Source organism: Puma concolor, chromosome B3, assembly GCF_028749965.1.
Source record: "Puma concolor isolate L17-30 chromosome B3, mPumCon1.1.hap2, whole genome shotgun sequence".
Lineage (NCBI taxonomy): Eukaryota > Metazoa > Chordata > Mammalia > Carnivora > Felidae > Puma > Puma concolor.
This window is the reverse complement of record NC_141672.1, coordinates 128,141,126-128,153,476: the sequence shown is the minus strand read 5'-3', so window position 1 is coordinate 128,153,476 and position 12,351 is coordinate 128,141,126. Positions and strand designations below refer to the sequence as shown.

Sequence of the window (12,351 nt, the reverse complement as noted above, 5' to 3'; positions counted from 1 at the left end):
ACCTATTTTTCTTTCAGTTCTGTCAATTCTCACTTTGTACTATTTTGTAGCTCTGTTGTTTGGCGAACGTACATATATTGTTATATTTTTTCATGACCTGGTACTTTTATCATATGCAATGTACCTCTTTGTTCCTGGCAATTTTCTTTAGTTCTAAAGCCTACAACCACCCTAGTTTTCTTTAGTGTTTGCAAAGTATATATATATTTTTTCATTCTTTTATCTACTAATACCATTATATTTGAAGTGAGTTTATTTTTTACTTTTATTTTTAGAGTGGGAGAGAGAACAAATGAATGGGAGATAGGGAGAGAGAGAATCTTAAGCAGGCTCCATGTTCAGTGTGGAACTTGATGCAGGGCTCAATTGCACACCCTGGATCATGACCTGAGCCAAAATCAACAGCTAAATGCTCAACAAATTGAGCCATCCAGGAGAAACTGAAGTGAATTTCTTGTATATAGCATGTGGCTGGGGCTTGTTTTTTAACCATTCACTGAATATCTCTAAATTGTTGTGTTTAGACCATTTACATTTAATGTAATCATTGATGCATTAGGATGTAGGTCATTTTATTGTTTTCTGGTTTTTTTCTGTTTCCCCTTAACTGTCTTCAAGTGGGCTTGAAGAGAAATTCAAGTGAATTTTTTATATTATTTTTATATTTATATATACTTGTATGTTTTTATATTTTACATATAAAATATTTATAATATTTTAATACATTATCTACTATTCCATTTTTATTTGTCTACATATTTTAGTGTTAACTCTGTATAGTATTTTCAGTGGTTACTCTAGGGATTATAATATACATACACAGTTTATCACAGTCTACTAGTATCAAGTTACCTCTTCAAGTGGAATGTAGATACTTAATCACCATTTAGGTTCCATTATCCTTCCCCCTCCCTTATGTTACAGTTGTCTTGAGTATTACCTCTACATACATTGAGAACCACATCAGATGCTATTTTTGCTTTTAACTTTTAAGTAACAAGTATAACTAGATGTGTACTTGTCTTTTATAACAAGTTCAGTGTGTACCCCACTACTCATTTACTCAACATCCAATCATCCATGAATCTGAGACATTAACCACTTTCCCATACATTATGCATTTTATCCATCCATCCAAGATTCTTGAAATTCATCTTGATACTTCTACTATATTATAATCTGATATACCCCTAAGTTCATCCTCTGAGATTGATATTCCTTTCCTTTCCTTTTCTTTTCAACTCCTTCATATTGCTTTGTGTGTATTTACATTTACTTCATGAAGTAGTTTTCCCAACTGGACCATAAGTTTCTTGGCAATGGGTTTCTATTTATATTTTCCTCTAGGACGTGGGGTATTCCATCACCTGAAGTGATAGATAACCCTACAAACTCACTGCCCTCTGCAGGCCTACTGATTAGAAAAAAAAAAAAAAAAATCAGCTACCTATGCACTCACTAGATCATGCATGAAGTTTTCTGCAAAACTTATTCATATACCTATCACTAGCACCCAAAATACCTGCCCATATAGAACCTGTGAACATGAATTATCCCAGAGGAGCACAAATTTTGTCAAAATTCCGTAAGTTTAAAAGTTTGCTCTAAAAAACTTTCCCTGGGGCACCTGGGTGGCTCAGTTAGTTAAGCATCCAACCTTGGCTCAGGTCATGATCTTGTGGTCTGTGAGTTCAAGCCCTGCATCCGGCTCTGTGCCGATAGCTGGGAGCCTGGAGCCTGCTTCGGATTCTGTCTCCCTCTCTCTCTGCCCCTCCTCCTCTGATGCTCTCTTTCTCTCTCAAAAATAAATCATTAAACAAATTTTAAAAAAATTAAATTAAATTAAATTAAAAAAACTCTCCATAACATCCTCAGAAAGCACTTTGTCCCAAATATGTAGCTATGCAACTGTCAGGCATCATTTCATAACTCCATCCCACCTCACACACATGTGCATGTGCATGCACGCACACACACGTGCACACACACAGTCACACAGTAACATATTGTAATCAGTTACCCCATTTTGGACAGGAAAAAATTATTTCTATGAATATGATTTTAATAATAGTCCCTAAGTATTTAATAACCAAGGATTCCTCCAAATCAGAAAAAACCCAAATTAACAAATATGTCAAATATATATTATGTGTATATATAATTTAAAAAATCTCTTTAATTTGGCTTTTAATTTTGAACTTTTCATTGATAGAAGGAGTGAAGAATTCAATGCTGGAGTATAATTTGATGGGGTTTTTCAGTATATGTTGATGGGAATTTTTTAAGTTTCTTGCAAATATAAATCAAGCTTGCTCCAATTCCACAAGAACACCACCACAGTCTTTAGGATGGAGAAAAATCACTGGTTTTCCATGTGCTCCTATTTTGGGATCTTCACTTAGAATACGAATCTTCTTCTCTTTCAAATCCATCACAGCTGCATTTATATCATCCACCTTGAGAAAAGGAAATAAATAAGAACACATTTAAGATCACAAAAATACCAAATTATAGCATCTTAAGTATCTTAAGACTTTGAAGAAGAAATTATCTCCTCCAGTAGCTTTAGGCAGAATCATCCTTAAACTTTCAAAAAATTTCAGCTTAATGCTTCCAGAAAAGTAAAAGAAGTTGCTAGATTTCCATAGGTGAGCAACCACAATGCTTAAGAATTTTCACCATTATTAACCATTTCTCCTTGTAACCTAAAAAATGTATAATTTATAATATTTTCTTCTAGAAGTACTCTTGGTGATACTGCACATGTTTTTTCTTAAGAGCCCTGGGTTCTTAATAGAGAGAAGAGGCCTACCATATAAATGGGCAAGAGATTAAAATGGTAACAGATAAGAGTTTATGACACAGATTGTGGTAGGTACTCAAAAGGTAGGAGTGCTTCCCTGGATCCCCAAACCTCCCACCTGAAAAACCACCAGGTTATGACTTTTGAGATTAAAACCTGGTATACATGGGGTGCCTGGGTGGCTCAGTCGGTTAAATGTCTGACTTCAGCCCAGGTCATGATCTCACGGCTTATGGGTTCTAGCCCCACGTCTGGCTTTGTGCTAACAGCTCAGAGCCTGGAGCCCACTTCGGATTCTGTGTCTCCCTCTCTCTCTGCCCCTCTCCTGCACACACTCTCTCTCTCTCTCTCAAAAATAAACATTAAATAGGGGCGCCTGGGTGGCGCAGTCGGTTAAGCGTCCGACTTCAGCCAGGTCACGATCTCGCGGTCCGTGAGTTCGAGCCCCGTGTCAGGCTCTGGGCTGATGGCTCGGAGCCTGGAGCCTGTTTCCGATTCTGTGTCTCCCTCTCTCTCTGCCCCTCCCCCGTTCATGCTCTGTCTCTCTCTGTCCCAAAAATAAATAAAAAACGTTGAAAAAAAAATTAAAAAAAAAATAAAATAAAATAAACATTAAATAAATAAAAATAAAACTTCATACATATGAAAATGACTATTAAATTGCCACCAAAATGTTTTTCCCCATTCTGAAAAATCCAAACATTTATAGTTGTATAACTCTCTTCTCAATCATTTCTATTTTCTTCATATATACTGGCAGGCTAAGAAAGGAGCAAATGTGTTTCTATATACTTCATGAAAGAATGATTCTCCTCTATTTTGGAAAGTCATCCTCCTTAGACTGGCTCAGTTGGTTAAGTGTCCAACTCTTGATTTCAGCTCAGGTCATGATCTCACCGTTTGTGAGTTTGAGCCCCGCATCTGGCTCTGGGCTGAGAGTGTGGAGCCTGCTTGGGATCCTCTCTCTCCACCCCTCCCCCACTCACACTCTGTCTCTTTCAAAATATAGATTTTTTTTTTAAACTTTTAAAGTTTATTTATTTATTTTGAGAGAGTGAGCAGAGGCAGAGAGAGAGAGAGAGAGAGAGAGAGAGAGAGAGAGAGAGAGACAGGATCTGAAGCAAGCTCTGCACTGACAGCAGAAAGCCTGATGCAGGACTTGAACTAACGAACTGTGAGATCATGACCTGAGCTGAAGTCAAATGCTTAACCAACTGAGCCACCCAGGAGCCCCAATGGGAATAAATAAACTTAAAAAAAAAAAATAACTACTTTATAAAAATAAAAAGGTTACCTAATCATTCCCCTACTAATAAACATTTAGGCTAGAAGGGAAACCTAGACCCTTTTCAATGGTTAGATGCTAAATTGCCAATAGAACACAAGAGAGCTTGGTGATTGAGTTTATGGGCAAGATTCCATTGACATTTGAAGATATAAGCACATGGCAGGAACTGGTGGAGATATTTAAGAAAAATTAAAACAAAATTAAGAGAACAGATTGACATATTCTACCAAAACTGAGCTAAATCAAAAAAGAGAAAGGGTGCTTAGGTGGCTCAGTTGGTTAAGCATCTGACTTCGGCTCAGGCCATGATCTCACAGTCCATGAGTTCAAGCCCCATGTCCGGCTCTGTGCTGACAGCTCAGAGCCTGGAAACTGCTTTGGATTCTGTGTCTCCCTCTGTCTCTGCTCCTCTCCCACTCATGCTCAGTCTCTCTGTCAAATAAATAAACATTAAAAAAATTTAAATAAATAAACATAAAAATAAACATTAAATAAATAAACATTAAAAATTTTTTTTACATAAAATAGCAGAAGGAATGTAAAAAAGAAAAAAAGCTAGTCAATCCAAAGAAAGGCAGAAGGGAAAAATAACAAAAACCAAAGAAAGGTAAAAAGAAAATACTATATGATGCAGTAGAAAATAAGTTCCAATATGGAAAACAGATTAAATGAATTATAAAATTAAATGAATTATGAGATTGTCAGAATGAATATAAAATTTAAAAAATATGTTTACTGAAAGAGATATATGCACCCAACAATAAAAAACTGCAATTATACGCTCCCTAGAAGAGACTTACCTACACAAAACCATAAAAGATGAGTAAAAGGATGGAAAAAAGATATACCAGGCAAATATTAACCAAAAGAAAGTTGATACAATATTAGTATCAGCTAAAACAAAATTTAAAGTGAAATACACTAAATAAAGACAGATAAAACTTATAAATAAAATGAACAATCCACCAAGATGACAAAACAATATCAACTCTGCGTGTACCTAATGATACTACCTTGAAAAATAAAAAGTAAACAAACATCCACAGCTCTCAGTATCTGATACATCTATCAAACAGACAAAAGATTAAGGATAAAGACAAGTCGTAAGTTCTTTGAATATAAGTCTGGATATAAGTCCCTTATCAGATATGTGATTTGCAAATTTTCTCTCCCATTCTGTGAATTGTCTTTACACAAAACGTTTTAATTTTGATGAAGCCAATGTTATTGGTTATGTTTTTGGTGTTGTATCTAAGAAACCATTGCCGAGCTAAGGTCATGAAAACTTATGCCTTTTTTTTTTCTGAGACCTTTATAGTTTTAGCTTTTACATTTAGGTCTTTGACCCATTTGGAGTTAAGTTGTATATATGGTGTAATATAGCTTTAAGCTTTTTTGAAATGCTGTCTTGACCCAGTTCTGAGTCCCTGGCTAGAGGCTGGTCAGTTCTTGAGCAACTGATAAAAGGCCACCTCTCAACCATTTCCCTTATCAGGCTCTCACACTCTAGGGCCATTATGTGGCCACTTTAATTGCTCCAGAGACAGTACCAAACAACCAGGTACAGTCCATATGCCCCAGAGCCCACAGAATTATTCAAATTAACCAGGCTGAAGGGAGCCTATGAAAGCTAACCCCAACACATTTGCTTCATTAAGCTGCCCCCTACAACTGCAGCTTGCTGTTACTGTCCCAGGTGCAATCCCATGTGGCCTACATGGCAGCGTTGTCATTTGGAGCTCTAAAGAACAGTTTTGCCTTTCATCTACCGGAGTGTCAATGATTGTGTCCCCACCATCAAAAGAATCTTATAAATCTTTAAATCTTATCAAACATATGGTGTGACCATGTGGCTATCCAGCTGTCCTAAATGCCATCTGCTGAAAAGACTGGTCTTTCCCCATTGGATGGTCTTTGTACCTTTGTTGAAAACTTACTGTAAATATGAGGATTTATGTCTGACTCTCAGTTCTATTCTATTGATCTGTATGTCTATCCTTATCCTTGTACCACACCATTTTGATTACTATAGCATTGTATAAAGTTTTGAAATCAGCAAGTGTGAATCCTCCAACTTTGTTCTTCTCTTTCAAGATTGTTTTGGCTATTTGGTATCCCTTGCGTTTCCATGTGAATTTTAAGATTAGTTTGTTCATTTCTGCAAAAATGCCAGCCAGAATCTGATAGGGCTTACATTAACTCCATGTATCAATTTAGAGAATGTTGCCTCCCTAACAATAGTCATCTGATGCATGACAAATTTTCTTTAAGATTTAAAAAAAAATTTAATGTTTATTTATTTTTGAAGAAGAAAGAGACAGAGAGTGAGTGGGGGAGGGGTAGAGAGAGAGGCAGACACAGAATCTGAAACAGGCTCCAGTACAATTTCTGCAGTTCCCTTGTTCAATTGATTCCTAAGTATTTTCCTCTTTTGATGCTATTATAAATGGAACGGTTTTCTTAATTTCATCTGCAGATGTATAGATTTTTTTAAATGTATGGGGTTTTTAAAAATCCAGATATATAAACTTTGCATTTTAATTAATGTTTAATCCATTTACATTTAATTAACATTCATACAGTTGAATTTGTTTACCATCTTATTTTTTTGTCTCATTAATACTTCATTCTTTCTTTCTTGACTTCTATTGGTTGAACATGCATTTTGGGGGGGGAGGAAAACCAAGAAACAGACTCTTACAAAAATTTTTTTTTAATGTTTATTTTTTGACAGAGAGAGCATGAGTGGGGGAAGTGCAGAGAGAGAGGGGGGCAGAGGATCTGAAGCGGGCTCTTCATTGACAGCAGACAGCCCAGCGCGGGGCTAGAAATCATGAACCGTGTGAGATCATGACCTGAGCCAAAGTCAGACGCTCAATCAACTGAGCCATCCAAGTGCCGTCCCCCCAATTTTTTAAAAATTTTTATTTGAGACAGAGAGAGAGAGAGAGAGAGAGAGAGAGAGAGAGAGCGCGCGAGCATGTGGGGGAGAGGGGCAGAGGGAGAAAGAATCTTAAACAGGTGCCACATTCAGTACGCAGCCAGACGCTGGGCTCAATCCCACAACCCTGGGATCATGACCTAAGCAGAAATCAAGAGTCAGTCACTCAATGGAATGAGCCACCCAGGCGACCCCAAGAAACAAATTCATAACTACAGAAAACAAACTGATGGCTACCAGAGGGGAAGGGGAGGGGGATGGATTAAATAGGTGATGGGGATTAGGAGGGCCCTTGTGATGAGCACTGGGTGTTCTAAGTGCTACATCACTAAATTCTACACCTGAAAGTAAGATTACACTGTATGTTAACTGTAATTTAAATAAAACTTGGAAAAAAAACATGTATTTTTGTACTTTTTATTTTATGTTATATTTTAGTTTTCCCTTGTTTAATTTTCTTAATGATTGTTCTAGAGTTTACAATTCATATTTTAATCTTATTAGTCCACCAATGCACATATACGAAACTTACAACAGGATACTTCCATTTGCCCAATTCCCGTCCTTTACACTTATTTATTCTGTTATAAACTCTACATTTAAAAAACTTCAAGTCAATTGTCTCTTAGATAATTTAAGGTAAGAAAAAAGTTGTTATTTTAACCTACAAATTTACCATGTCTAGTACTCTTCGATCATTGTAAAGATCTGAATTTTCATCTGGTATTATTTCCCTTCATCCTGAAGGGATGAATACTAAATATACATCCTGAATACTTCCTTAGTATTTCTTATAGCGCAGGTCTACTGGACAGGAATCCTCTCATTTTCGTTTAAGATGTTTCCATTTCACTTTCATTGTTGAAGGATATTTTCATCAAGTTCAGAATTCTAGAATGACAGCGTTTTTGTTTGGTCTTAAACTATCTTTTTAAAAGCAGTTTTACGTTCACGAAAGTGAGCAAAGGTACAGAGATTTCCTATTCATATAACCCCTGACCACATGCATGCATAGCTCCCATCATTATCAACACACCCCACCAGAGTGGTACCTTTGTTACAACTGATGAACCTATACTGACAGCATTATCACCCAAAGTGCAGTTCACCATAGGGTCACTTTTGGTATTGTACATTCTACAGGTTTGGACAAATGTATGACATGTACCCATCACTGTGGTATCACACAAGGTACTTTCACTGCCCTAAAAATCGTCTGTGCTCTGCTTGTTCATCCTTTCTCTCCTCTCCCCCCGACCCGCGCTTTGAACTGCTGATCTTTTTACTATCTCCAGTTTTGCCTTTTCCAGAATGTCACACACAGTACGTAGCCTTCTCAGACTGGTTTCTTTCACTAGTAATATGTACTTAAGATTCCTCCATGACTTTTCATGGCTTGATAGCTTACTTTTTTTCAGTGTTGAAAATAATCCACTGTTTGGATGTACCAACTTATTTACCCATTCACTTACTGAAGGACCAGAGCAGCCTTGAATCTAGGACTGATTTTCCTCACTGATAAGGCAAAACCCTTCTAAATACTCTACCCAACACCCCATAAATTACAAGAACTTCCACTACGGTGGGTAAGAACACAAACTGGCCCAACTGGCATAAGGATTATTCTGATGCTTTCAAAGGTTCTACTCCCAGGCTCAGGTAGCTTCCTCACATGCACTGTTCAATACTCAGATGAAGACTTGAGAAGTACTGCAGATCTCTGGAAAACTCTCTCTGGAGCTCTCTCTTCCTGTACTTTATACTGCAAACTCAATCCCCATGGCCTCCCCAGACTTCAACTTCTATCTCCTCAACTCAGGGAGACTGCTAACCTTCACTTGGATTCCCCCTTCCTATACTGCAGCCTGGAAACTCTCTCCGGCCAGTAAGCTGGAAAACTGCAGGGCTCATCTTGTTTCCCTTCTTTCATGAATCAATGAGTTGTGCTGTCTAATGTCAGATTTTTTGTTTGTTTGAGGCAAAGGGATAAACCTGGCCTCTGTTAACTCAGCTACAATTAGAATTCTACATTGGCAGGGGGTTTTGTATGTTAAAAAAATGTCATTACATATTATGTTATTTCATCATTTCTGTTGTCTTTTTTTTTCCCCCTCTGATTGCTTTTAAGATTTTTCTCTTCATTTTGGCTTTCAGCTTGATCATAGTGTGCTTAGGTACTGTTTTTTTAATTTGCCCTACTTGGGGTTGCTGAGCTTCCTGAATTTGTCGGTTGATGTCTTACTTCAGATTGGTAATGCACTTGTAGACTATTTCTTCAAATATTACTTATGTTTTCTTCTCCTCTTTTTCCGGGATTCCAACTATACTCTGATAAAACCTTTGACCATGTTCTACATCTCTCTCTTATGATCTACACTGTTTTGTTCTTTTTCTTCTTCCATATTTCTTCCTATTGATTTTGGACTCTAGGCTCTAGAACTTTCTAAGAAGATAAATTTCTGCGGTTTTAAGCCACCAAGTTTATGGTGATTTATTATAGCATCCCTAGGAAACAAATACAGCCATTATATATCCATACTGAAATTGAACAATTAAATAAATGGATAGCAGATGGTGGGAGCCAAGTTTCTCACTGTTGGAATGGGCAGTTATGAACAAAGAAGGCTACAGTGATCCATGTAGTAATGGGTTAGAGTTGGAAACATCAGTATAAACTCATGAGTTCATGAGTATGCTATATATAAATCTTGTAAGTTCTATCTGGTTATATAGAGAAATATCTATAGATATAGGTATATATACACATATATACCCTTGCTGTTAGCTCAAAAGGCCAAGAAACAGTGACACTCTAGTAGCAACAAGCACATACAGAGCTCAGATCTTGGTTTCTAATACCATTCTCTAGTAAAATGAACCAGGGCTCCTTGGAGAAATGTCTGGTTCTAGGCTAGGGCAGGGAATACAGATGATGAGTCTGGAACATCTTATAGTACCAGAAAGTAAGCAGGTGTGGGAGCAAAACAAACAAAAAAGACGGGGTATATCAGAGACACAGGAGCCAACCCAAAGTGCCCCTCTGATAAGCTGGAACAGTTTGAGCAACAAAACAAAGTAGTTTTGGATTATAATCCGAAGTATAAATACCTATACATCCTCACTGATGCAAATAAATGTCTGAATCACTAAGTAAATTGCTGAATAATGAATAATTGAGTAAATAAATGGGGAAGAACAGACAAATCTTCCATTCACAAAAATTTCAAGTAATTTATGGAATTATCAAAAAGATGGAGCATAATTCTCCATGCCTTCAGCACTGGCCTCACATAGTAACTTCCTCCCAAAGTTTATATTATGGAGAATGGGGGGGGGGGGAGTAACTTTACAGTAGAGAAACATGATGACATTGCCTCAGGTAGGGGATGAAGGGCAGTATCAACAGTAGTAAGCCATGTTGATAATATATACCCTTGATGTGATGTGATGAGAATGACACTTTACCTCTGTGGTCTTCCTCCCAAAAATCAATAACCCAAGTCTATCTAATCATGAGAAAAAAATCTCATGAGAGCTGAGGGACTCTACAAAGTAACTGGTAATCCTCAAAAATATCAAGGTCATCAAAAACAAGGAAACTCTGAGAAACTGTCACGGGCAAGAGGAGCATGAGGAGACATGATAATTAAATGTACTGTGAGATCCTGGATGGGATCCCAGAACAGAAAAAGGACACTGGGTAAAAACTAAGAAAATCTAAGCATAGATTTTAGGTAATAATAATGTTATCAATTTGGTTCATTAATCATGACAAATGTACTATACTAGTAAGATGTTAATAATTTTTTTTAAAAAAGGACCTAAAGTGATTAACAATCATTTGTAATAAATGGACACTGTTTAAGTCTTGATTAGAACAAGTCAACTCTAGAGACATTTGTGAATTAATCTGATAAATCTGATTTATGGACTATTATTTATGATGGTGACAAAAGATTTATTTTTAATTTTGATCAATATGATAATGTCATCATGGTTAATTTTTTAGAGACACAAACTACATAAAGGTGAAATGACATGTTGTGAAGGACTTTTAGTTTAAGGAAAAAAATAATAAAGCAAATGTGCCAAGATATTGAAAACTGTTAAATCTGGGTGATGGGAATATGGGAGTGCATTACATTTTTTTTTCTACTTCTTGTATGTTTGAAATATTTCATAACAGAATCATGACTTTTTTCAGTGTCCTTTTGATAACTTCTACGCTAAATATGATCATGGATATTTTCATTAAAGAACATTCTACCCAAGTACAAATATCTACAATTCTGATATTGCATCTCAGTTTTTAGTATACTGCTTCTTCAATATCCCTTAATCCAATAAATACGTCTAAGATTTAATAAGTTAATGTCCATCAACCGACGAATAAATAAAAAAGATGTGGTTTACATATATAATGGAATACTACTTGGCAATGAGAGAGAATGAAATCTGGCCATTTGTAGCAACATGGATGGAACTGGAGAGTATTATGCTAAGTGAAATAAGTCAGGCAGAGAAAGACAGATACTGTATGTTTTCACTCCTATGTGGATCCTAAGAAACTTAACAGAAGACCAGGGGGGAGGGGAAGGGGGGAAAAAAAGTTACAGAGAGGGAAGGAGGCAAACCATAAGAGACTCTCAAATACTGGGAACAAATTGAGGGTTGATGGGGGGTGGGGGAGAGGGGAAAGTGGGTGATGGGCATTGAGGAGGGCACCTGTTGGGATGAGCACTGGGTGTTGTATGGAAACCAAATTGACAGTGTGTGTGTGTGTGTGTGTGTGTGTGTGTGTGTGTGTGTGTGTGTGTATATATAAAAGATTTAATAAGTTAGATTTATGTTTTGAAAAAATGCCAAATTAACATTGCACTAGCATCAATTTCTATTTCTGTTACTGTTTCTATTACTGATTTTGATTTTAAAGACCTCTATCACATTTATCCTTCTGCTACAGTGTTGCTATAAACTTTACAATTCTTTAGAAGTACTCCTAATGTTTTGCTTGGCAGTTACAAAAAGAATGAAATGAAAATGTTTTAATTTTCTGAATTGAAAGTAGATGCATTATCTACTTTAAGGCTATAATAAATGCAAAGCAACTTGAATTGGGAAATTAAGTCTTTCCCCCTAAGTAATAAAAATGACAGTCAATAATAAGCCATCTACAAATTTTTCCTTTTACAGTCCTTTGTACAATTACAGTTGTGCATCTTATAATTCCATAAGACCTTAAATACCACTGGTGAAAATCTGGGCTATTGATTTCAACTTATTGGCTTTTTTCTTTTCTTTCTTTCTTCTTTCTTTCCT

At 36.5% G+C, this 12,351-nt stretch overlaps 1 protein-coding gene across 2 annotated transcripts in view; it reads right to left on the bottom strand.

The window, feature by feature from the left end:
* Positions 1–2,156: 2,156 nt before the first annotated feature.
* MCEE (methylmalonyl-CoA epimerase) overlaps positions 2,157–12,351 on the bottom strand; it is a 29,746-nt gene continuing 19,551 nt past the window's right edge. For both annotated transcript variants that reach the window (XM_025919091.2, XM_086711370.1), the window contains exon 3: positions 2,157–2,456. In XM_025919091.2, the coding sequence (XP_025774876.1) occupies positions 2,304–2,456 (153 nt within the window). In that variant the 3' untranslated portion in view covers positions 2,157–2,303. The remainder of the gene's footprint in view (positions 2,457–12,351) is intronic.